The sequence below is a fragment of the Magnolia sinica genome, chromosome 2 (genome assembly GCF_029962835.1).
Source record: "Magnolia sinica isolate HGM2019 chromosome 2, MsV1, whole genome shotgun sequence".
Lineage (NCBI taxonomy): Eukaryota > Viridiplantae > Streptophyta > Magnoliopsida > Magnoliales > Magnoliaceae > Magnolia > Magnolia sinica.
In genome coordinates this window covers 38,518,230-38,541,656 of record NC_080574.1, presented here as the reverse complement: position 1 = coordinate 38,541,656, position 23,427 = coordinate 38,518,230, and the positions used below count along the sequence as shown (strand labels likewise).

Below are 23,427 nucleotides of genomic sequence, written 5' to 3'. Positions count from 1 at the left end.
AGGCCCTAATCAGGTAGATCCAAGGTTCAGGTGGGGCCCACCACTTGATTTGGGTTCAGATGTGGATTCTCGCCAATCTGACGGTTGTACCATCCAAAATTTAAACGTCAACGGTTAGAAAATCCTAATGGGTCATTTATGAGACTTCCATACTAGATTGTTATCCAATAATACTAATATTTATTATTATTATTATGTATATACATGTATTTTGTCATGTTGTGGTCCCACTCTCATTAGGGCTACCCATTTCATGATTTAATATTATTAAATATTTTACTATTATGACTATTAATATTACCTATACATTGTTACTTACTTATCTCCTTGTTTATTTATTTATTTATTAGTACGCCCATACGTAAGATGTGATACTATTCGTTATGTGTCATTTGGCTACATACCCTAATATTAGGGTTTCTTTACGTCAAAGTCAGCTACACCACCTGAATCTCTGATTTCCAAATCACGATTTACTAAGCATTTAAACGATCTAACGATTTGATTGTCTAGTATTTAATCAGCGATAACCCTAGGGGTCCTAAAGAATGTTTAGGTGTGATTTGAGAGTTGGGTATAAAATCAGATGATTCGATTAGTGTTTTTAAACGATGGAACTTCCTACGGGACATTGTAAACTTAGTGAACGGTGGATTTCGTGATTCAGGATTGTAAATCTGTAATTCAGCTCGATTGTCCGTCAATGTAGTTGGGATCCTAGAAAAATAGGTCTCTTTAGTGGTACGATGATCCATCTTGGAAATCGACGGATAGATAGCTTGATGTATGGATTGGGACTATTTTCCACGGTTGGATTTAGGCTAGGATGAATGTGAATGTTTACTTAAGTTAGTCTTGTATTTATACTAATTTAGATTATATGGTAACACTCGAGTACTAGGAAGTACGGGGTGTTACAAGGAATCCAAGAAAATAGGACAGGCCTATGCACTAATTATAAAAGGGAAAGAACTCGATCCCACCGACATCCCTGATGAACTAAAACCCTTACTGCATGAGTTTAAAGAAAATTGGCCTAATGACCCTCTCGACGGATTACCTCCCATGTGAGATATCCAACACCATATCGACCTTGTCCCTAAGTCCAGCTTACCCAATTGTCCTCACTATCGGATGAGTCCGAAGGAGTGAAAAATTCTACAGGGACAAGTGGAGGAAGTAATCCATATGGGTCTTATCCAAGAAAGCAAGAGCCCATGCGTCGTACTTACTATATTAAGTCCTAAAAAAGATGGGAGTTAGGGCATGTATGTCGATAGTCGAGCCATCAACAAAATCACCATAAAATACAGGTTTCTCATATCACGGCTGAATGATATGTTAGACATGCTTAAGGGTGCGAAATTATTCTCTGAATTGGATCTAAGGACTGACTACCATCATATTCAAATACGGTTGGGTGATGAGTGGAAGACGGTCATTAAGACCAAAAAATAGTTGTACGAATGAATGTTCATGCCCTTCAATCTTTTGAACGCGCCTAGAACATTCATGAGGTCGATGAACTAAGTTTTGAAACCATTTATTCGACGGTTCGTTGTGGTTTATTTCGATAATATTTTGATATACAATCAAGACGAAGCCACCCATATGAAACACCTCAAGAAGGTCCTTCAAGTGCTCACTGAAAATAAACTGCATCCCAATTTTAAAAAATGCAACTTCATGACCGATAGCCTATTTTTTTTAGGCTTTGTTGTGACATCCATGGGCATTCAGATATATAAAGAAAAGGTGAAGGCAATGAGGTAATGGTCGGTTCCCACGAACATTCACAAGGTACGGAGCTTTCACGGACTGGTGACATTTTATCATCGGTTCATGAAGAATTTTAGTACCATTGTGTCACCAATCATAGATTGCATAAAGAAGGGGCAGTTTCAATGGACTAACGAAGCCAACAAAAGCTTTACTAAAATTAAGCATTGGTTGTCCACAACCCTGGTTCTTGTACTTCCCAACTTCGACAAGATATTTGAAGTTGAATGTGATGCCTCATATGTCGAAATTGGGAGAGTTTTATCTCAAGAAGGTAGGCTGGTAGCCTTATACAGTAAAAAACTTAATGATGCATGTAATAAGTGGTCTACATATGAAATTGAATTATATGCAGTGGTTTTGACACTGCGACATTAGCGACATTACTTGATTTAAAGGGAATTCATACGTTACACAGACCATTGAGCTCTTAAATTCATTAATAATCAAGCTAACGCTAACCATGTGCATGCTAGGTGGATTTCATTTTTACAGAAATTCACATTTGTTCTAAAACATAAGTCTGGACAATAGAACAAAGTAGCAGATGCACTGAGTCACCATGCAACTTTATTATTCACTATAAGCAGTGAGGTTGTTGGGTTCAATCGCATCAAGGACATATATGTCGACGATGACGACTTCAAGGACACATAGGTTAGATGCCAAGAAGGTCACCCCGGTGACCTGCGTATGCAAGACAGGTTCCTTTTTAAAGGGAATTGACTATGCATCTCCAAAAGTTTGTTGAGGGAGCGGATCATCTAAGAGCTATATGGAGGTGGCCTTAGTGAACACCTTAGACGGGACAAAACGAGAGCACTTGTTGAAGAATGGTACTACTGGCTACTATTAGTACGTGATGTGAGTAGAGCGATGCAGTATTGTCATATTTGCCAGGTCTCCAATGGGCAGTCTTAGAATACGGGCCTCTACACACCATTACCTGTACCTGATAGCCCTTGGGAGGACCTATCGATGGACTTTGTGTTGGGTCTCTCATGGACACAGCGTGGCATGAATTCAGTGTTTGTGGTGGTAGATCGCTTCTTGAAGATCACTTCATGCCATGCAAGAAGACTCTCGACGTGACACACGTGGCAAATTTGTTCTTCAGAGAGGTCATGCAGCTACACGCGGTCCCTAACACTATCACTTCTGACCACGATACGAAGTTCATTAGCCACTTTTGGTGGACTTTATGGAACCGGTTTGGTATACGACTTCAGTTCAGCAGTATCTACCACCCACAGACCGACGGGCAAACTGATGTTGTGAATTACACGTTGGGGAATCTCCTTTGATGTATTTCAAGAGAAAAGCTGAAGCAGTGGGATTTAGCCTTATCTTAATCGAAGTTGGCATTCAACAACATGGTAAACCACTTGACAGGAAAGTCCCCGTTCTAGGTTATTTATGGCTGAGTGCCTCGCCACACACTTAATTTGGTCCCTTTATCCAAGCTCCCAGGTATGAGCATTGCAGTAGAACATATGGTAGACAGGATCATGGGCATTCATACTGAGGTACAAGAAAAGTTTCACGCCTCGAACAACAAATACAAAGAGCAAGCCAACAAGCATCGGCGATAAAAGGTATTCGAGGTAGGCAACCAAGTTATGGTTCATCTACGTAAGGAGACATTTCTGACCGGGACGTATAACAAGTTGAAGAACAAAAATATTAGAGTAGTGCCGATCCTTCGAAAGATCAATGACAACACTTACATTGTTGATCTTCTGGAAGACATTGAGATCTCACAAACTTTCAACATCGCGGACCTGACCGAGTATCATGAACCGAAGCAGGATAAGAACTCGAGGAGGAGTTCTTGTAAAGTGAAGAAGACTGATGTAGAGCGGGTAGTGGATAATTTCATGGCCAAGATAGACCAGAAAAGGCCCGATCGAAGACGGAGATGATCCAGACCGTCAGAACTTAAAACGGACATATCTCACAAACCAGAATGAGTTACCGGATGTAAAATATATGATTTTGGGTAGGACGAGCTACTTTAGCCACCCAACATGGCATGCTAACCTAGCTATGCCAGGTTGTGCAAGCCAAATTTATGAAATACCATTAAATCGATGGTCGTTTCCTTATTTTAATTTCATTTTTACTATAAATAGTAAGTTTTAGTTTGATTATAACTCTTCATCTGTTGGGCTTTATGAGTTGCGCCCAACATAAAAAGTGCTTATAATAATTAGGAGAACAGTGTGGTGAAGTCAAATAGGACACTTTTTTTTAGCCGAAAACCTTGCACACTAGTAGACATCACGATTGTCTATAAATAGTAAGTTGCAAATTCTAGGAGTTTTAGTTGTAGTTTGATTCTGAACTTTCTTCCATTGCTTAGTATCCCTATTTAAAGGGTTGTGAACTCGTTTATTTCATTCATCAATCAATTTTGAATTTTATAGAATTTATTTTCTATTTTCTTATTCTTTTCCTCGTGGATTTGGGAAGTCTCTGTGAGGAGTCTAGAGAAGTTCCGTGGATTCGGAACAGTTATCCCCTTGAGGACTCATAAAAGTGAAACTCGGGCCTATGTCACACTCGAGCCTTATTAACATGTGAAACATGGATCATATGGACTCATAAAAGTGAATAAATTCATAGTGATTTTAGTGTTACAATTTAAACAATCTCCACTTTGAAAGCAAAATCACTTATTTGCCTTGTCAATCTTCTTCTAAGCATCACCATCATCGTTTCGTGCATATTCCATCTCTATTCCTTTTTTGCCAAGCTCAGAGAAGACAAGTAAAACTTAAACTTCTTTAAAGGAACGACATTCGTATGCATGTCTACCAGATTCAAACAAGTGTAAATATTCTCAAGAGTAACATCTCATTCTTCTAGCATCTGTCAGATGAAGTAATGACGAACATCAATGCGCTTAGCCTGAGAGTAATATACTGAGTTATTTGCCAAATTAGTCATGCTCTCATTATTATAATGCAAAGGCATGACTTCTTGATGAAACCCCAACTCATTCATAATCCCTTTTAACCAAACAATTTTCTTGAATGCATCCGTTACTGCCATGTATTCAACTTCGATAGTGAAAAGTGCAATCACATACTGAAGCTTAAACATTCAACTAATAGCTCTGCCTGCTATCATAAATGGTAACTAGAAGCAGTCCTTCTATTGTTTACATTCCCTGCATAATCTGAATCAACATAGCCTATAAGTCTTTCCTCTGAATCTTTGAAATACAAGACGTAGTCCATCGTACCTCATATATATCGAAGTAATTATTTCACTACTTCTCAATGTTGCTTGCCGTATCTGCTCATAACACTAACTGCATGTAAATTATCTGATCTCGTACAGATCATAGCATACATAAGACTGCCAACTGTACTTGAATAGGTCATATGAGACATATATCGCTTCTTTTCATATGATGAAGGACATAGTTATGAAGAAAGTCGAAAGTGAGTAGCGCAGGGAGTGCTAATTGATTTCACCTTTTTTAGTACAAACTCAACTAGAACCTTCTCAAGATACTTCTCCTTAGACAACTATAACTTTCTTCTCTCCTTATCCATATATATATATATATATATATTAATGTCAAGAATCTTTTTTATAGTCCCTAAATCTTTCATTTCAAATGTCCTATATAACTGGGCCTTTAACATGTTGATTTCAAACATGTTATGGCTGTCAATAAACATTCATCAACATATAACACTAGAATGATGAATTTCTTGCCACACAGTGCTCTAAATTAAACATAATAATCAAATTCACTTTTTATAAAACTCTGTCTCAACGTGAAAAAGTCTTACACTACCGTTTAAGCGATTGTTTCAGGTTGTACAACAACCTCTTCAACCTGTAAATAAGATCTTTCTTTCATTGTACCTCAAACCTTTTGGTTACTTTATGTAAATATGTAATTCTAATTTCCTACGTAGAAATGCAGTTTTAACATCCAATTATTCTAATTTCATATAGTATTGGGCAACCAGAACCAATATAAATGTTATAGATATCTTCTTTACCACTGGCGTGAAAATCTCACTGAAGTCAACACCTTTTTTTTCTAAGTATATCCTTTTGCTACCAATTTGTCTTTGTACCTAACCAGTTTCTTCCAGAATATCCACTTGCACTCGATCCCATTTCTCCCAACGGACATCTCAATTACCTCCCACATTTGACTTTTATATAGAGAATTTATCTCTTCATGCATGTTGTCATCCACTTTTGTATCTTTCTTGTTTAAAGCTTCTTGAAAAGTAGATAGATCTCCCTCATCTGTAATAAGAGCAAATGCTATTAGAATTTTTTATGTATCGCAACGTTAACATACGATCCCTTAGTGAATTTCTCCTAATAAGTGGTGGCTCCACCTCTTCATGTAACTCAACCTGCGGCTCAGGTTCCTTAACTTGTCTAATTCCACATTAACAACCGACTTTTTCATTTCCTTTTGCTCATCTTTCCAAAATAGGGAACCCTAATCAAATTTAAGGTCTTGGCTAACAATGATCTTCTATGAAATACTATCTAACATCGTATGACCTTTTACCACATCACATAACCAACAAAGGTGTACTTTTTTACTCTTTGGTCTACCTTATTTCTCTCAACAATTAGCACATGAGAATAAGCATCACAATTAAAAAATTTCAAACCCGAGTAATCAATTACCTGACCATTCTATACTTCATCAGGAATTTTACAATCAATAAATGTAGAGAAAGACCTATTCACAAAATAATAAGCTCTAGACACAGGTTCAACACAAAGCTTTTTGCCAATCTAGAATTGCTCAACATACTCCTAGCCATTTTCAAAATAATTTGGTTCATATGTGTTACCACATCATTCTGATCTGACGTATGCCTCACTGTGTTATGCCTGATTTTTTTCTCATTCTTGCAATACTGAATAAATTCTCTTGAAATAAATTCCCCATTATTATTTTTCCTCAGAACTTTCACTTTTTGTCTTGTCTGTTTTTCAATCATTGCTTTCCATATATTGAAAGTGGCAAACATATTGCATTTATGTTTCAAAATATAAACTCAAACCTTCCTACAAAAGTCATCTATAAATGTGACAAAGTAAAATGATCTTCCTCAAGAAACAATGGGTGATGGCCCCACACATTAGAATGCATGCAATCAAGCTACCCTTTACTAACATGTTTTCCAATTTTAAAACACAACATCGACTATTTTCCATATATGTAATACTCATATACATTTAAATCAAATCTTTTAAACCTATAAATTAACTTACGATCAAGAAGTACTTTCATAACCCGCTTGCTCATGTGGCCTAGTCATACATGTCAAAAATGTGCCGACGTGGAATTTGGTACAAATATTGCAACTCTATCAAATATAGTATTTTCGATCAACTAGAAAAGATTACTGCTTTGTTGTTCCTTTATTATGTAAGAACCCCCTTTGAAACCTTTAAGACACAATCACAACCGACGAACTTGCAACCAATTACATCAATAGCTCTTAGAGAGATGAAATTCTTCTTCAAGTCTAGAACGTGTATCGCATCTGTTAGAGTACGCTCCACTCCATCAAACATCCCGATGCGAACCACACCAATTCTAATAATCATATAGGCATGATCATTGCCCATAAGAACCAACCCACTATTATACTCGTTATATGTGGTAAACCAACTCTGATGAGGACATATATGGTATGATGCTCTTGTATCCAAGATCCATTCCTGATAGAAATTTTAGATCTTGGTCACCGACAATACATCACAATCATATATGAGCCTTCACTAGATTCAACTGAATTAGCTTCCTTTAGCAAATCATCTAACTTTCATCCTTTTGGGCTTTGTAAAAATAATAATCATTTTTTAGGTGTCTCATCCTCTAACAATTCTAATACTTCAACTTTTCTTTGCCTTTTGACTTGAATCTATATTGTGATTTTCGCTTCTCTCGCTTAGACAGTTTTTCCCAAGCAAACGACACATACAAAGAAGTATCTTCACTGCCACTCTCCTATCACAACTACTTCAATTAAAGGGTTGTGATAATGGTCTCAATGTCCAAAGTATTCCTATTATAGCAAAGAGTATTAGCCAGATACTCGAACGACTTGAGGAGAGATGTCAACAAAATTAAGGCTTTGTCTTCATCCTTGATCTTCACCTCAACACTCGTCAACTTGTAAATCAGCTTATTAATATGTTCAATTAGATTCAACCATTCTGCCATATTTAGAGTACAAAATGACCTTTTTAGAAATAGACGATTGATGAGAGATTTTGTTATATAAATACTCTCCAACTTCCCACATAAACTTGTAGTAGTCATCTCATCTTTCACATTATAAATGACTTCATCGGTCAAGCACAGTTGAAATATACAAATTCCCATTGGACCTAGTTCATCTCAATTTTCTTCCTTCATAGATTCTTGACAATGCACTTTCCCAAGGAATACATATTGCATCCCTTGCTAAGCTAGGAGATATTTCATCTTTAATATTCATAGTTCAAAGTTGTTTTTACCCGTGAATTTCTCTGTCTCAAACTTCACATTTGATCCTCTTAACGTCACATTTTAAATCCAAACCAACTTATTTCTAATACATCTTGTTAGAGAGCTGGCCCTATGAAAGCACCTTAATTCGAATTGAAATGAACAAGAGAAGATGAAAAATTCAAGCAACCACACAAAGAACACATGAATTTTTTTTTACATGAAAATTTTTTGCGGAAAAAAAAAACTTAAAACCACAGCATAAAGCAACGATCAATTTACTATTCATAGAAGATTACATGAATGGATAGAACTTACAACAAAAACCTCAAAACTCCATCCCCTTGGAGACTCTCAAAATACCAAAAACAATCCAAAATTGCAACTCTCTCTTAACCCTAACATAACTAACTCTAAAAGCTACTCTTTCAAGAAGGAAATATTAAAAATACCCCCTTCAAGGGCCCACTAATACTTTGGTCTTGTTAAGATGTGAAACACGAATCACGTGTACTCATAAAAGTGAATAAACTCATAGTGATTTTGATGTCACAATTTTAATAATATTTTGGTAAGAAAAATTTAAGGTCTCCGTCTATTAGGGCCGATGAAATCAACAAGTTAGATAGTCTATTGGGAAAGGTTAAACAGTTGCATGTTATGGGCTGTATGCAGGGAGAGAGGAATTGACGATGTGGGAATCCTCTTCATCAGTTGTTGAGGGAGCGCCTAAGAAAACGATATGGGGTCCACCTTGATGTCTGTGTGGCAACACTCTTTTCATCATTTGCGCTGAATCATTCCATGAAGTGGTCCTAAAATTCAAGCCAATTTAAAATGAGATGGACCACAAAACAACAATGCCGTGGATAGGGACGTGCATCATTGAAACCGAATTTGTGGTGCCTTTGCCTTGCGACCTAATCAATAGAATGATGGCACATAAGCATTGCCGTGGGCCCTAAGAAGTTTTTAGTGGTGGGCGTTTAATCACCACTGTTATCTTGTGATGTGGCCCACTTGAGATTTAGATCTTTTTTCATTTCGGATACCATACTCTAAAATAATCTAGAAAAAAAATATATAAACAGCATGATAAAACACATGCATCATAGTGGGGCCCATAGAGCAGTAGCCACCTCTCTACTGTCAGCGTCAGTAGGAAATCCCTAAGTTTTGTACTGACCTGACTTTTGGTATCATGTCCTAACATGAGGTGGCATAGATAATGGACGGTGTTAATTTCACACACATTATGGTGGGCCCTACAGCTTTTTTTCTTTTCTTCTTTTTCAAATGTTCTTGCAACAACTTTAGCTAAGAGGCTAATAACATTAATGTGGGAGGGACACGTGTCGGAACTATAGCGCATTGCTCGGATGAATCACCGTATCATTAGTGTCAGTGCAAGTTTAAGTAGGTACGATCTGAACGGTTAGTGACCACCCACGCGCTTTTAAATTACACAAATATCTCACCTTTATTTTAAGTCCCTTTCTATATATGTTTTAAAACCAAAGTTCATGACTTTTGCTACTCTTGCGATAAAATCAAGAGGTTTGATCATTCCACGTGTGTGGGGGTGAGGACGCATGTTTCACAATTACACCTCAGGTGGGCCACAACATATCAAAACAAATAATGGCTAAGAGAATAATTTCAACCATTTACGTTGTGGCCCACTTAAAGAGTGACATTGTCTGAATTTTTAGGAGAAAGATCTAAAGATTCTTTCTCGCTTCATGGAAGCTCAGATCTCACGCATACTTGTTTCATATTTCCATGTGTGCCACATTGGAATGTATATGGTTCACACGCTTGTAGAATTAGGGAAACTCTAAAATCAAAGCAGAGTGTGAGCATGGAAATATTAAGAGCCCACCATATTTAGGGAAAAAAAAAAAAAATTTTAAAATTTGTTAGTGGAGTTGCACATGAGTTGAATCAGTCGTGCTTGGCCAGTAGGCTATCCCAGCTTGAACTCAGGCTCGGCTCTGTCTTTGAGCCTAACTAGGCTCAATCAGCGGCTCAGGTCAACTTGAGCCAAGTTTGAGTTCAGCTCGAATTTACATTTCAAGGTTATATATATATATATATATATATATATATATATATATATATATATATATATATATATATATATATATATAAACCTGATCCAAGCGGAATCCATTTGAATTGAGTCAAGTTTCAAGTCGAGCTCAAGCTTGGCTCTAAATTTTTTCGAGATTAAAAAAAAATCAGCTCAACTCTATTTAAATCCAGTTTCAAGTGGAGCCAAGTCAAGCAAGTTAACTGAGCTAACTCAATTCATGTACAGCTCTAATTGCATAGAATAGAATGCAGTTTGGTTGAATCAAATCAGGTCAAGAGTCAATCCAAGCCCCACCTGATATCAAATTGGGTTAACACGGGGCTTGCTTCGACTCAAGACCCGACCATAGTTTTGCAAGTCAAGTCCAACCCAACCTACCAAATTCTCAACCCTAACCTATCTTGGCTTTTGTTAGGTTGGTCAGGTTAGGTTATGTTATGCTGAAGTTTAGCATCTTACATTATATTAGTAATTTAGTATCTAAGACTGTACTTAACATTATTTATGGAGTTGCTAGCAGCATTCCAAAGTTTCTAAATGCTATGTCCATGCCTAACCATCAATGGGTACAGTTCATTCAATAGTACTGTTGAAAGCAGGTCTAGTACAAGAGTCAGGCCCATTGGATGATTGTAACCTTTTTAATGGAATTAGTATATGAATATTACACAATTTTATTTTATTTTTACTGAAAAATTTTGTGCATTGAATCAGCAATATGAACCTGCAACCCTAGGGCTCAGTGGTAAACTCTTTAATAGAGCTGTGCACGAGTTGAACCGGGTCTCGCTTGGCATAGCTCGACTCGGCTCAGCCACTGGCTGACCACAGCTCGAACTTTGCTCGGCTCGGTCCTCGAACTTGACTGGCCAACTCGGCTCGATTTGGTCAGCAGCTCAGGCCATTTCAAGCCGAGTTTGAGCCAAGATCGAGCATGTGCGGCTTTTTCACAAACACATGGAGTGCACTTTCAATCTCTTATTGTATGTAAAATAGCCGCAACTATTTACAGGTATTTCATCAAACACCTTGTAGGCAACATTAAAATCAAGAAAAAAGAGTATTTGTTTCATATACATACCTTCCTTGCCACCAGTCGACACTTTGTTGAGTCATTTCATCAAACACTTGGTGAGCAACATCGATATCAAAGTAACCGAGTTTGCGAACTGGTTCGATCCGAGTTCGATTCGAGTTGGGGTTCGATCTTAGTCGAGTGCAGGTTGGGCAAGTTCGAACTCGGTTCAAAAGTTTTTCGATCTAAAAAATCAACTCAACTCAGCTCGAACTCAATTTCAAACCGAGTCGAATTGAGCTTTTTTAAGTCAAGTCAAGCGAGCTAAGCGAGCTAACTCGATTCATGTACAACCCTACTCATAAGAGTTTCAACAAAAGGTCATGGGTTCAAGCACCTCTTGTGGTGTAAGAGTGTGGCATATCTGTTTAGATCTATTTGGTAGGTCTCTCGGAATTATTTAAATCTAATTCTTATTTATTTAGATCTATTTCACATATACGGGTCTAGATCACATGGCTAGAATCAAGGAATCCAAGTGCTAGTTTGAATTATATATAATAATAAAAAGAGTCAAATCAATTGAATAGATGTTTCAAGACATAATTGAATCTGTTGATGCAAAAATCTGCTCCACCCTCTTTAGACCTTCGAGTACCTGCACAGGAAGAAGACAAAGGAGACCCTAGCTAGAGCAGGGGACCATCTGATGCCAAAGTCAGGCTAGGAATCTGGGTCTTATAGTATTGAGGGAGTTTGGGAGAGAGTTTTTGCGTGTACCTTTCACCCTTAAAGTGTGTCTCATTTATAGGAGAGGGAGGATCCCGCCATACGGGGATTCTCTCCCTGATTTCTAGGAAATTTGATTAGCCATAATCTACTTATGGATGTTTCCCGATCCCAAGATCCTCGGGATCGAAAATTCTTTCCCATGATTTTCGGAATGGTATTTAAACTTACACCGTTTCTTCCTCTCTTGGCTCGGCCTTGACCGACTCAAGTAACAGACGAGCCTCAGCTGACTACAAGGATAAAGCTTTTTGCCTCCTGTCGGACGGAACAGGATCGGCTTATGGCCAACGTTCTTCCTTAATCTGATAAATAACACTATAACCGACCTTATCAGGGTCGGTTTTATGGTCGATCAGGTTGCTTTTAGCTTCAGGGCATCGATCGGCCCCTTTAGACATGGCTGCCTCGTTAACTGAGCCAACTTTGTGTGTCTTACTTTGTCTATGGCTCCTGACTCTTTAAGGTCTCGGTCGAGATTCGATTTTCAGGAATCTGAGCTAAGTCTCTCCTCTGGGCTTTGTCTCATACGTTGCCTCGGACTCTAGGGCAGTGCCAATAGAGTTGGTCCATTCCATAACCGGGTCTTCGGACTTGGTGTTTTTTCCCCAACAGTAAGCCCCCTATTCCTTGTGTTAGTTAGGTCGACACTAAGGAGTAACGAGTTTTTTGAGTCGGTATGCCCTGGAGACCGAGGTTATGATGGGGCATTTAATACTTCTTGTGTCGTTCTTAACTGTCGTCGGTTCGGTCCTCGAGGTTGCACGAGCGGACAGCCGTCAGATCGTTTCGTCCGCTTATGAGCATCGAACGCGTGGCAAGGGCGTTACTTGCGTCAGTCGGTGTGCGCCACGTGTCGAGCGAGGGAGTCGAAGCATGCGTCGATTTGACTCCTCCTTAAATGTCATTGCTACGTTGCTCGGGTATAAAAGGGGAGAGCGGGATTTGTTTTCCATTTTCGCGAGAGTTTTCCTTCCCCGTTTTCTCTTCTTCCTTTCTCCTCCTTTCTGCCTGTCTTCGCGTTTCGCCACTTCCTTTATTACTTTCGCTCTTCTTTTCCTTTTTACTTCCCCAACTGTGCGCTTTTCGCCTCTCCGGTGAGTTTTCTTTCCCTCCCTTTCCTTTTCGACTCTTTAATGGCAGCGCATTCTTCAAGTCCCCGGGAAGGGATTTTCGGTGATGAGGACGAAACGGGACATCTCTGGAATGTCTCGGAATCGCCCTCATTGCTGGCGGAGATGGCGATTAGTGCCAATGAAGCTTTCCGGTTCTCTGAAAGAACGTCTGGAACTTCAGCGGAACGTCCTGCTTCGGCGGGTCCTTCCGGCGGAGGGGCGTCTCTGGTGACTGCCCTTGGGAAACCTAACCCCCGCTTTCCTAGGAATGACTTAAAAGAAGAGGAGGAGTTAGAGTAAAACCACTGAATTGGTTCCCCTCAGAAAGTCGGCCAGGGCCGTTGAGTCGGCAGATGAAGAGGGAGATGCCGCCGAGGGTGAAGTTGGAGACGATCAGAAGGGTCCAATCCCATCAGTTTTAATTGAGGTGGATTTAAACAGGATCCGAGTAGGGTATCATGTCCCTGACTTGGTTATTATTTGTTTTCCCCTTCCGAGAGAATTGCTTGACCATCCTCCTGCGGTGATGGTCGCAATTTTCTAAGTCGCATGCAATGTGGCTTACGTCTGCCCCTTCAACCCGTTGCTCGGGATTTTTTGTCCCGACTCCGAATTGCTCCTGGGCAGATAGTGTCGAACGGGTGAAGGAACTTGTTCGGATGTTCAGTGTTGTGGGCCGAGACAGAGCAACCCCCACTAACTTTGGATGAGTTCCTTTATCTGTACCAAATACGGCCAAACCCTCAACAACCCGGCTGGTACTTCTTGTGCGCCTGGTGGAACAAGGTCGGTCCTTTGATAACCGACCCTCCTACTTCCAATAAACACTGGAGAGAGAGGTGGTTCTGAGCATGCAGTCGCTGGGAAACTGTCGAGCCTGGGCTCATCGAATCTCGTATTCCCCGGGTGTTTTCTGAATCAGGTAACTCGACATTTCCTTTATCTGTATCTTTTTTTTTTATTTTGACATTCCCAAGTCTGACTGAATGCGTTTTGCAGATATCCCCAAGATATCTTCTTCAACTTCTTCTTCCCGTCAATGAAATTGGTGAGCTCCTTGGACCCCGTCTGGACCTGACGGTCCTGCGTCATTAGCCTCATTTGGTTCGTTAGGACCAGTTTTTCTGGTTCTCACCATTAACGCTTGCTAGACACTTCTAGATAGAGCATGGAACATGACTTTTTGTATCTGTTCCTACAGACGGCGCCAAACTGTTGATGCAAAAATCTGGTCCACCCTCTTTAGACCTTCGAGTACCTGCACAGGAAGAAGACAAAGGAGACCCTGGCTAGAGCAGGGGACCCTCCGATGCCAAAGTCAGGCTAGGAATCTGGGTCTTATAGTATTGAGGGGGTTTGGGAGAGAGTTATTGCGTGTACCTTTCACCCTTAAAGTGTCTCTCATTTATAGGAGAGGGAGGATCCCGCCATACGGGGATTCTCTCCCTGATTTCTAGGAGATTTGATTTAGCCGTAATCTAATTACGGATGTTTCCCGATCCTGAGATCCTCGGGATCGAAAATCCTTTCCCATGATTTTCGAAATTGTATTTAAACTTACACCGTTTCTTCCTCGCTCGGCTCGGCCTTGACCGACTCAAGTAACAGACGAGTCTCGGCTGGCTACAAGGATAAAGCTTTTTGCTTCCTGTCGGACAGAACAGGATCGGCTTATGGCCTACACTCTTCCTTAATCCGATAACTGACACTATAACCGACCTTATCTGGGTCGGTTTTATGGTCGGTCAGGTTGCTTTTAGCTTCGGGGCATCGATTGGCCCCTTTAGACATGGCTGCCTCGTTAACCGAGCCAACTTTGTGTGTCTTACTTTACCTATGGCTCCTGACTCTTTAAGGTCTCGGTTGAAATTCGATTTTCAGGAATTCGAGCTAAGTCTCTCCTCTAGGCTTTGTCTCATACGTTGCCTCGGACTCTCGGGCAGTGCCGATAGAGTTGGTCCATTCCACAACCGGGTCTCCGGACTTGGTGTTTTTTCCCCAACAGAATCTATTTTGTTTCTCCCTTAATCTTAGTTATTTGTTTTTCATGCTATTAATCATATGTTTAGGTCATCCAATGGCTTACTCCTAGTTATATGAATGATATGAATGAATGAATGGTTGAAATTGATATTAGGCCCTTTGCCAACTGAAGTGGATTGGCTAGCCTACTAGCCGATGGAAAAGCTCCATGAGCCCCACTATGATGCATGTGCTGTATCCACACTGTTCATCTATTTTGTCAGCTCATTTTAGGGCATGAGCCCAAAAATGAGGCAGATTCACAGGTCAAGTGGACCACATCATATAAAATAATGGGAATTAAATGCTTATTATTGAAAATTTCTTGGGGCCACGAAATTTTTGGATCAAGCTGATATTTTGTCTTTTCCCTCCAACCAGTGTCATGTGACTTTATGAACAGGTTGGATGGAAAATAAACATAGCCACAAGCACCAGTGAAGTTTGTAACCGTAGATGTTTAACCCCAATATTACTGCGGTATGGTCCGCCTAAGCTTTAGATTTGCCTCATTTTTGGGCTCATGCCCTAAAATCAACTAGCAAAATGGATGGACCATGAAGCACATATGTCACAATTATAGCTGTACACAAACTGAGTTAGCTTGGTTAGCTCGCTCGACTCGACTCGAAAAAGCTTGATTCAACTCAGTTCGAGTTTGAGTTGAGCTAATTTTTTGAACTCGAACAAATTTCGAACCAAGTTCAAGCTTGCCTGAGCTCGTCTTGACTCGGATTGAACCCCAACTCAAATTGAACTAGTTCGATGACTCAGTTATTTTGATATTGATGTTGACTCAACGAAGTGTCAGCTGGTGGTGAGGAAGGTATGGAATGAAAAAAATACCATTGTGTCTTGATTTTAAGGTCACCTAAAAAGTGTTTGATGAAATACTTATAGAATGTTGTTGTTGTTTTAAATATCATGAGAAATTGAAAGTGCACTCCATGTGTTTGTGAAAATGCCGCACCGGATCGAACTTGGCTCAAATTGGCTCGAGTTGCTGATCGAACTGAGCTGAGCTGGCTAGTAAGGTTCGAGGACCGAGCCGAGCCGAGTTTGAGTTGGGGTCAGCTAGTGGTCGAGCTATGCCAAGCTCGACTGGGTTCAACTTGTGTACAACTCTAATCACAATGGTCCCAACACATACATCATGATGGGCCCAGAGATCTTTTCCACCTGATAGCTGGCTGTTGCACGAGTGGCTACCTCATCCGCATCCTTTGCTAATCTCATCCGGTGGTGTCCACATGAGATTTGGATCTGCCTCATTTTTTAGCTCATATCCTAATACGAACTTGCAAAATGGATGGACGGTGTGGATAAGACAGATAAATGATAATGGGACCACAGAGCTTTTCCAACACAGACCAGTACCGATCGGCACCACAGGGTCAATATCAAATCCAAGTCCGATAATATAATAATTCATGCAAGTGTTACAAGGTAAAGGTGCAGCTGGATCAGGTTACTTGAGGACTCAACCTGAATTTTCAGCCCAAATTCCAACCCAACCTTCATCAAATGCAATCAACCTGACCGAAATTTTGAATCGTGCCAGTTGGGTGTGAGTGGAGCCGACCCAAGTTGCACCCCTACCTGAATAATCTGAAATAAACATAAGTGGGCGTATGTGCGCCGCTCATTAGAAAGTGGGGTGGCCCACCATCTAGGTTAGACATGTGCACTAAGGAATCTGTCTGATGAAGCTACTGGATCTTATACACATGGGTCCCGTTGGCACGTTTGGTGCATTTTCATTCAAGGCTTAAAGTATGGCCCGGCCCGACACAGCCAGATACAGTGGCCATACCGACTGATTCAGGGCATTTTGGTGGCGGACAATAAGATACCCGATAAACATGGGTGCGACTCGGATGGGTTAGGTCAGATTGTAGATCAACCATGCCTAACCTGACTCAAAGAGGAACCAAGCCAACATCCAACTCAAACCAGGCCAACTAACCAGAAACCCAACCTACATTCCTCTTCACTCAACCTGACCTGACGCAAATACATGTCCTGGCCTAATCCAACCCAACCCAATATCAAATTGGGTTGGTGACACAGGGATGGGCGTGATGAGGTCAAGCACCGTCTTCCTCTAGGGATAATTATTTTAAATCGATGGAGCTTTGCTAAACTTCTCGTAGAGATTCCTCAAATCCATAAGGAGAGATAGAAAATAAAAATAAATTTTAATAAAATCTGAAATAAATTGATCGATAAATATATATATTTTTTTAAATCGAGTTTACAATCCCTTGAATAATTATATGAATCCCAGGAAGAAGTATCGGAATCAAACTACAACTCAAACTCCCTAAAATCATGATCACTTAAATAATTATATGAACCCTAAGAGGAAGAAGTTTCAGAATCAAACTCCAAATCAAACTCCCCAAAATCATGACTTTTTATAAATAATTATATGAACCCTAGGAAGAAGAAGTTTCGGAATCAAACTACAACTCAAACTCCCCAAATTCTTGACTTTGTATAAATAGTAAACTTAGCATTTTTAGACTATCATGATTTCCACTAGACTTTTTAGTTTTTTGCTAAAAATAGTAAGTGTCATAATTGGCTTAACCACATTGTTCTTCTAAATTTTATAAGCTTTTTTTTTTTTGAGAGGTTGAACACAATTCTTAGAGCTTAAAGAATCAAAAGTTATGGTTGAACTAAAACTTATTATAAATAGTAAAAATGGAAATACAATGATTTTTGACCATCGATCTAATAGAATCTCATAAAATTGGCATGGGCATCCTGAGTTGGTGGCTAATGTAGCTTCTCCTACCCAAAATCATACATAGTATAGCGAATACCTTATTCTGATTTGTCTGTTTTAAGGTTTTGACAATCCATATCACTTTTACTTCCAACAGGGCCTTCTCTTGTCCATCTTGAATATAAAAGTATCTGCGATGGCTCTACATCAGTTAGTGTTCTCTAAAGTGAACCCACCCTGAAGACCTTGACAACCTAACCTGAACCGGGCTAGGTCGCAGCCCAACGGATACAAAATGTGTTGGCACTTAAAGATTAGACGTGAGAAATTAGCGGAGGAATGACAGCATAAGTTTGACGTTTGAGCTGTCTGGGGCCCACCCATCATGTTTTTGTGGAATCAAAACGCCAAAGCTTGTGTGCCTTTTCATGTGCACCGTACAAACCGAGCATTTTCCAGTACTAAAGTCGAGTAGATCACAATCTAGGTTGCAAAGTATACAATTGCTCTCATAAGCTACACCTTTTAAGGACGCCGAGTGGGTACTACCCCCTCTGTCCCAAGCTAGGAACGTACAGGGTTTCTGAGGGGCCACCGCAATGGATACGTATTATCCACACCATCCATCCATTTTTTTCATATCATTTTAGGATATAATCCAAAAATAAGGCAGATTCAATGCTCAAGTGGACCACACCGAAGGAAGCAGCGGTGATAATGACAGCCACCATTGAAACTTTCCTAAGGCCCACAGTGATTAATTTCCATCCAAATTGTTCATAAGGTCACATAGACCTACATAAAGGAAAAACACAAATATCAACTTAATCCAAAACTTCCGTGGCCTCTAAAAAATTTTCAACAGTAGGTGTTTAATCTCCATTGTGTGGTCCACTTGAATCTTGAAACTGTGTCATTTTTAAGCTTACACTCTAAAATGATATGGTAAAATGGATGAACGGGGTGGATAAAACCCGTACATCAAGTTGACTCCTCAGAGCACCTGTCCGTTCCTAGCTAGAAACGTGCGGGGGTGTCCAATCCTCGCCAACCATTTTTGTGCGGATCTCCTGAGTTTTGAAGTGGCCTTAGTCAGTAGGTGTTACTTTTATACTAGTGGGGTTCACCTGATGAATGGTTTGTTAGATTTTCTCACTGAAGGGTCCTAAACAGATCAAAGGTATACATCGATCGAGTTGTATTTTAGCCGTTGGATTCATGAACATCGAAATGTCTGTGGGCCCCTCTTTATCGTGGGGCAGCAAACAACACGTGCTTATGGTGGGACGCAGATCGGGTATGCCTGTCCCGAGCTCAACATAGTTTGGGGCTCTGAGGAGCCCATAGTGATATATGGGTTTTATCCACACCGTCCATCGGTTTTTTCAGCTCATTTTACAATGTTATGCCAAAAATTAAGAAGATCCAAATTTCCGGTGGACCACACCACTGGAAAAATTAGTGAATGACCATTAAAAACTTTTGATAGGCCATACAATTTTTGAATCAAGCTTATATTTGTAGTTTCCCTTCATTCAGGTATAGTGGACCTTATCAATGGGTTAGATGGCAAATAAACGTTACATATCTTCTTACGGTGGGCCCTGGGAAGTTTTTAATTGTAGGCACTCAATCATCGCTGTTTCCTATGGTGTAGTCCACCTGAGATTCGGATCTGCTTAATTTTTTAGACTACTTCCTAAAATGAGCTGAAAAAACGGATGGACGGCGTGGATATACAACACATTGCCAAGGTGGGGCCCACGTTAAGGGTAATAGCCGCTCAAGTGTTACCCAATTAACACCTAATCCACAGGGTCCATCTGTTTTCAGACCTAATTTTAATCGGTGCTATGAAAAATGAGGAGGATCCAAAACTCAAGTGGACCACACGAGAGGAAATAGTGGATATTTAGTGACCACCGTTGAAACAATTATATGGTTATAAAAGTTTTGTAAGGGTCTTTTTTCTTTTTTTGTTGGTGTTTTCATTTTATCTGAGTAAAAATTACCTTATAAACGGTTTAAATGGCATATAAACAGCAATGTGGAGCCTAGGAAGGTTTCAACGGCAGGCATTCCATTCCCCACTGTTTCATCTCCTATGGCATACTTGGGTTTTGGATCCTCATTTTTGATAGCATGTATTAAAATTAGGTCTAAAAATGGATAGACAGGTTTGATTTCTCACGAACATCGCAGGGGGCCCACCCGAATACTTGGGCAGAAACTTCCTGCGAAACCCTTTTGCAGGAAATCCGCGTCCAATCCACGGCCCAGACCTCAGGACGACGATTTCCTGGGAAAGCCTTCCGCAGGAAGTTCCTGCGCTGGAAACTGAGATTGGGCCCATCGTGATGTTTGTAAGGAATCCACTCCGTCCATCCGTTTTCTGAGCTCATTTTCGGATTTTAAACCAAAGTTGATCAGGATTCAAGACTCAAGTGGGCCGCAATTAAAGAGAAACTGGTTAGGAAAATTCTTACTGTTGAAACCTTCTTGGGGTCGACAGTGATGTTTACATGCTATCTATACCGTTCATAACCTCATTCCTACTGGGATTAACTGAAAACACAAATATTAACATGATTCAAATTTTCTGTGGCCCCACGAATATTTCAACTGTGGACATTCAATTCTCACGTCATCGGCCCACTTAAGCAATGGATCCGGTTCATTTTTTCCCCTAACATACTAAAATTAACACAAAAGACGGATGAACAGGGTGGATTTCTCATAAATATCGCAGTGGGTCCCACCTGAGTTCCCTGCGCAGGAACTTCCTGCGAAACGCTTTAGCAGGAAATCCGGACACCAGACCTCAACCCAGCGGAAACGGATTGGGTACTCCGCCTGCCACCAGCCCGGTGGCTGGTGGTCGGTGCTCTGTGAGCCATGTACGTATTTCATCCATTCTGTTCATCCATTTTACACATCATTTTATAGATTGATCCCAAAAATGAGAGGGATGTAAATCTCGGGTAAATCACACCACAGGAAAACAACAGCGATCGGATATTCACCATGAAAATCCTCCTAAGTCCCATTGTACTGTTTATTTGACATCCAATCTGTTGATTAGGTTATAAAGGCCCAGATGAAGGGAAAAAAAAAAAATCAGTTTGATCGATAACTTTTATAGCCCCAGAAGGTTTTTAATGGTCAACACTCATTCAACACTGTTTCCTGTAACGTGGTACATCTGAGATTGGGATATATCTAATTTTTGTTCTCATGCAATAAAATAATCTGAAAAAATAGATGAACGGTATGGATGAAACACATACATCATGGTGGGGCCCACAGAGCACCGACCATCAGCCATTGGCTGGTGGCAGGGGAAGTAGCCGATCCGTTCCCCAACCCAGCATCCTATCGTGCTCTAGGGTTATCATAATCCCTACTCTGCTTTAACCGTCCATTTACAATCCACCTACGTCTATGCGATATCCAGCCACCGACCACCTCCAGATGGGCCCCTTCAATTGGTCGGTCAGTTTAGACCGTCGAAAGTAGGCAGCACTTGGATGTGGATGGTGTAGTGAGGAGCTCACCAAACTATAGCGTGATGTAGATGCTCTGTGAAGCCCACCGTGATGTATGTTTTTAATCCAATCCATCCATCCGTTTTTTCATATCATTTTAGCGAATTAAACCAAAATTCAAGAATATCAAAAAATTCACGTGGACCACACAACATGAAACAGTGGCGGATAATGATATCCACCGTTGAAACCTTCCTAGCTCCCATACTGATGTTTATTTCTCATCCAACCTATTAATAAGGTCACATAGACCTGGATAAATGGTAAAAATAAGTATCATCTTCATCTAAAACTTCCGTAGTCCCGAGAAGTTTTCAACGGTAGGAACTCTACTCCCACCTTTTCATTTAGTGTGATTCACTTGAATTTTTTATATATCTAAATTTTGGTTTCATGACCTAAAATGACATGATAAAACTAATGGACGGATCGGATAAAACAAATACGTAACGGTGGGGTCCAAGAATATCCACATCACGCTACAGCGGGGTGATCTCCTCACCACACAATCCGCGGCGCGCATGAATCCCACCCGCCAAAAGGGCATTCTAGTCAATAAAGAAGTCATTACCCTTATAAAAATCAAACCCCCATTGCCCAAAAAGCCTTCAAAGGCTCTCTCGCTCTCTTGCTCTCCCACAAATATCCATGCGCCGATTTCTCCAGACCGCCGGCGATCGCTTCCCGGTGGAACCTCCTCCGACGGATTCTGTCGACTCCGACGTCGTCGTCGTCCTCGCCGCCCTCCTCTGCGCCCTCATATGCGTCATCGGACTCGCCCTCGTCGCCCGCTGCGCCTGGCTCCGGCGATCCTCCTCCGGCGGCGGCGAACCTCCGCGTCAGATTCCGGCCGACAAGGGCCTGAAGAAGAAGGCCCTGCGATCGCTTCCTAAAGTGTCGTTTAACGTAGCCGTTAATGGGAAACTGGCGGACTGCGCGATCTGCCTGACGGAGTTTGCTGACGGGGACGAGATCCGGGTCCTGCCGCAGTGCGGGCACGGGTTCCATGTGGGATGCGTGGACGCGTGGCTCGGGTCCCACTCCTCATGCCCTTCGTGCCGTCAGATCCTAACCGTCGGGAGGTGTCAGAGTTGCGGTGGTATTCCGGCGACGGAACGGGAGGTGAAGGCCAGGGAAGATGATGGCAACAGATTCTTGCCCTAGAAGTGGGCCCCACCTCTCTCAAACTCTCTTCGTCTCTGCTCTGCTAACTGAAGAGCCCTACCACAGCTTCTACCCCCAATCCCACTCGCGCGGCACGCCACACGTATGAGAAATATTGTTCGTCGATGGGCCCAATCAGGTGTCAGGTCAGCTCACATGTGTATCGAAGCAACCGAGTATGCCGATCTGATGAGCGGTCTGGACCAGTTCTCGGCCAGGGCACCTTTACTCCTGCCCGCGAGTGTCTTCGACCTTCGTGTAATATGAAAATGTAATTTCCCCTTTATAAAAGGGTATTTTTGGTACTATTCAGTAACGTTTGGATGAAAAATGATTTTATCTTTTTATTTTTTTAATACCGTAGATGAAAATGACTTATTTGTTTTTGGGCGAAGAATGATTTAATTACATGGGACCAAGTTTCTGTGAAAAGTAAGCTTGGGTTGGCAATTTGTACGAGTGGGTCCCATGGTTCAACAATCTAAGCCGTTAATACCATGAATTTCACCCTAGATGGACCCCATGAAGACTACAATTTGCTGGCAACAATTCATGTGTAGGAGATCTTAGTGCATGGGCCATCCAGTAGAGCCACTGATATTGATCACCAAACCATGGGTCCCACTTACAGTACTTTTTTATTTTTTAACCTCTCGGACAGACTAACCATACGATG

The 23,427-nt window shown here is 40.9% G+C and overlaps 1 protein-coding gene across 1 annotated transcript; it reads left to right on the top strand.

Moving 5' to 3' along the window:
- The first annotated feature begins 22,181 nt into the window (after positions 1–22,181).
- Positions 22,182–23,059, top strand: LOC131236984 (RING-H2 finger protein ATL80-like). The gene has a single exon (XM_058234584.1). The coding sequence runs from the start codon at positions 22,236–22,238 to the stop codon at positions 22,749–22,751; it is 516 nt and encodes a 171-aa protein (XP_058090567.1). The 5' UTR covers positions 22,182–22,235; the 3' UTR covers positions 22,752–23,059.
- Positions 23,060–23,427: the final 368 nt, after the last annotated feature.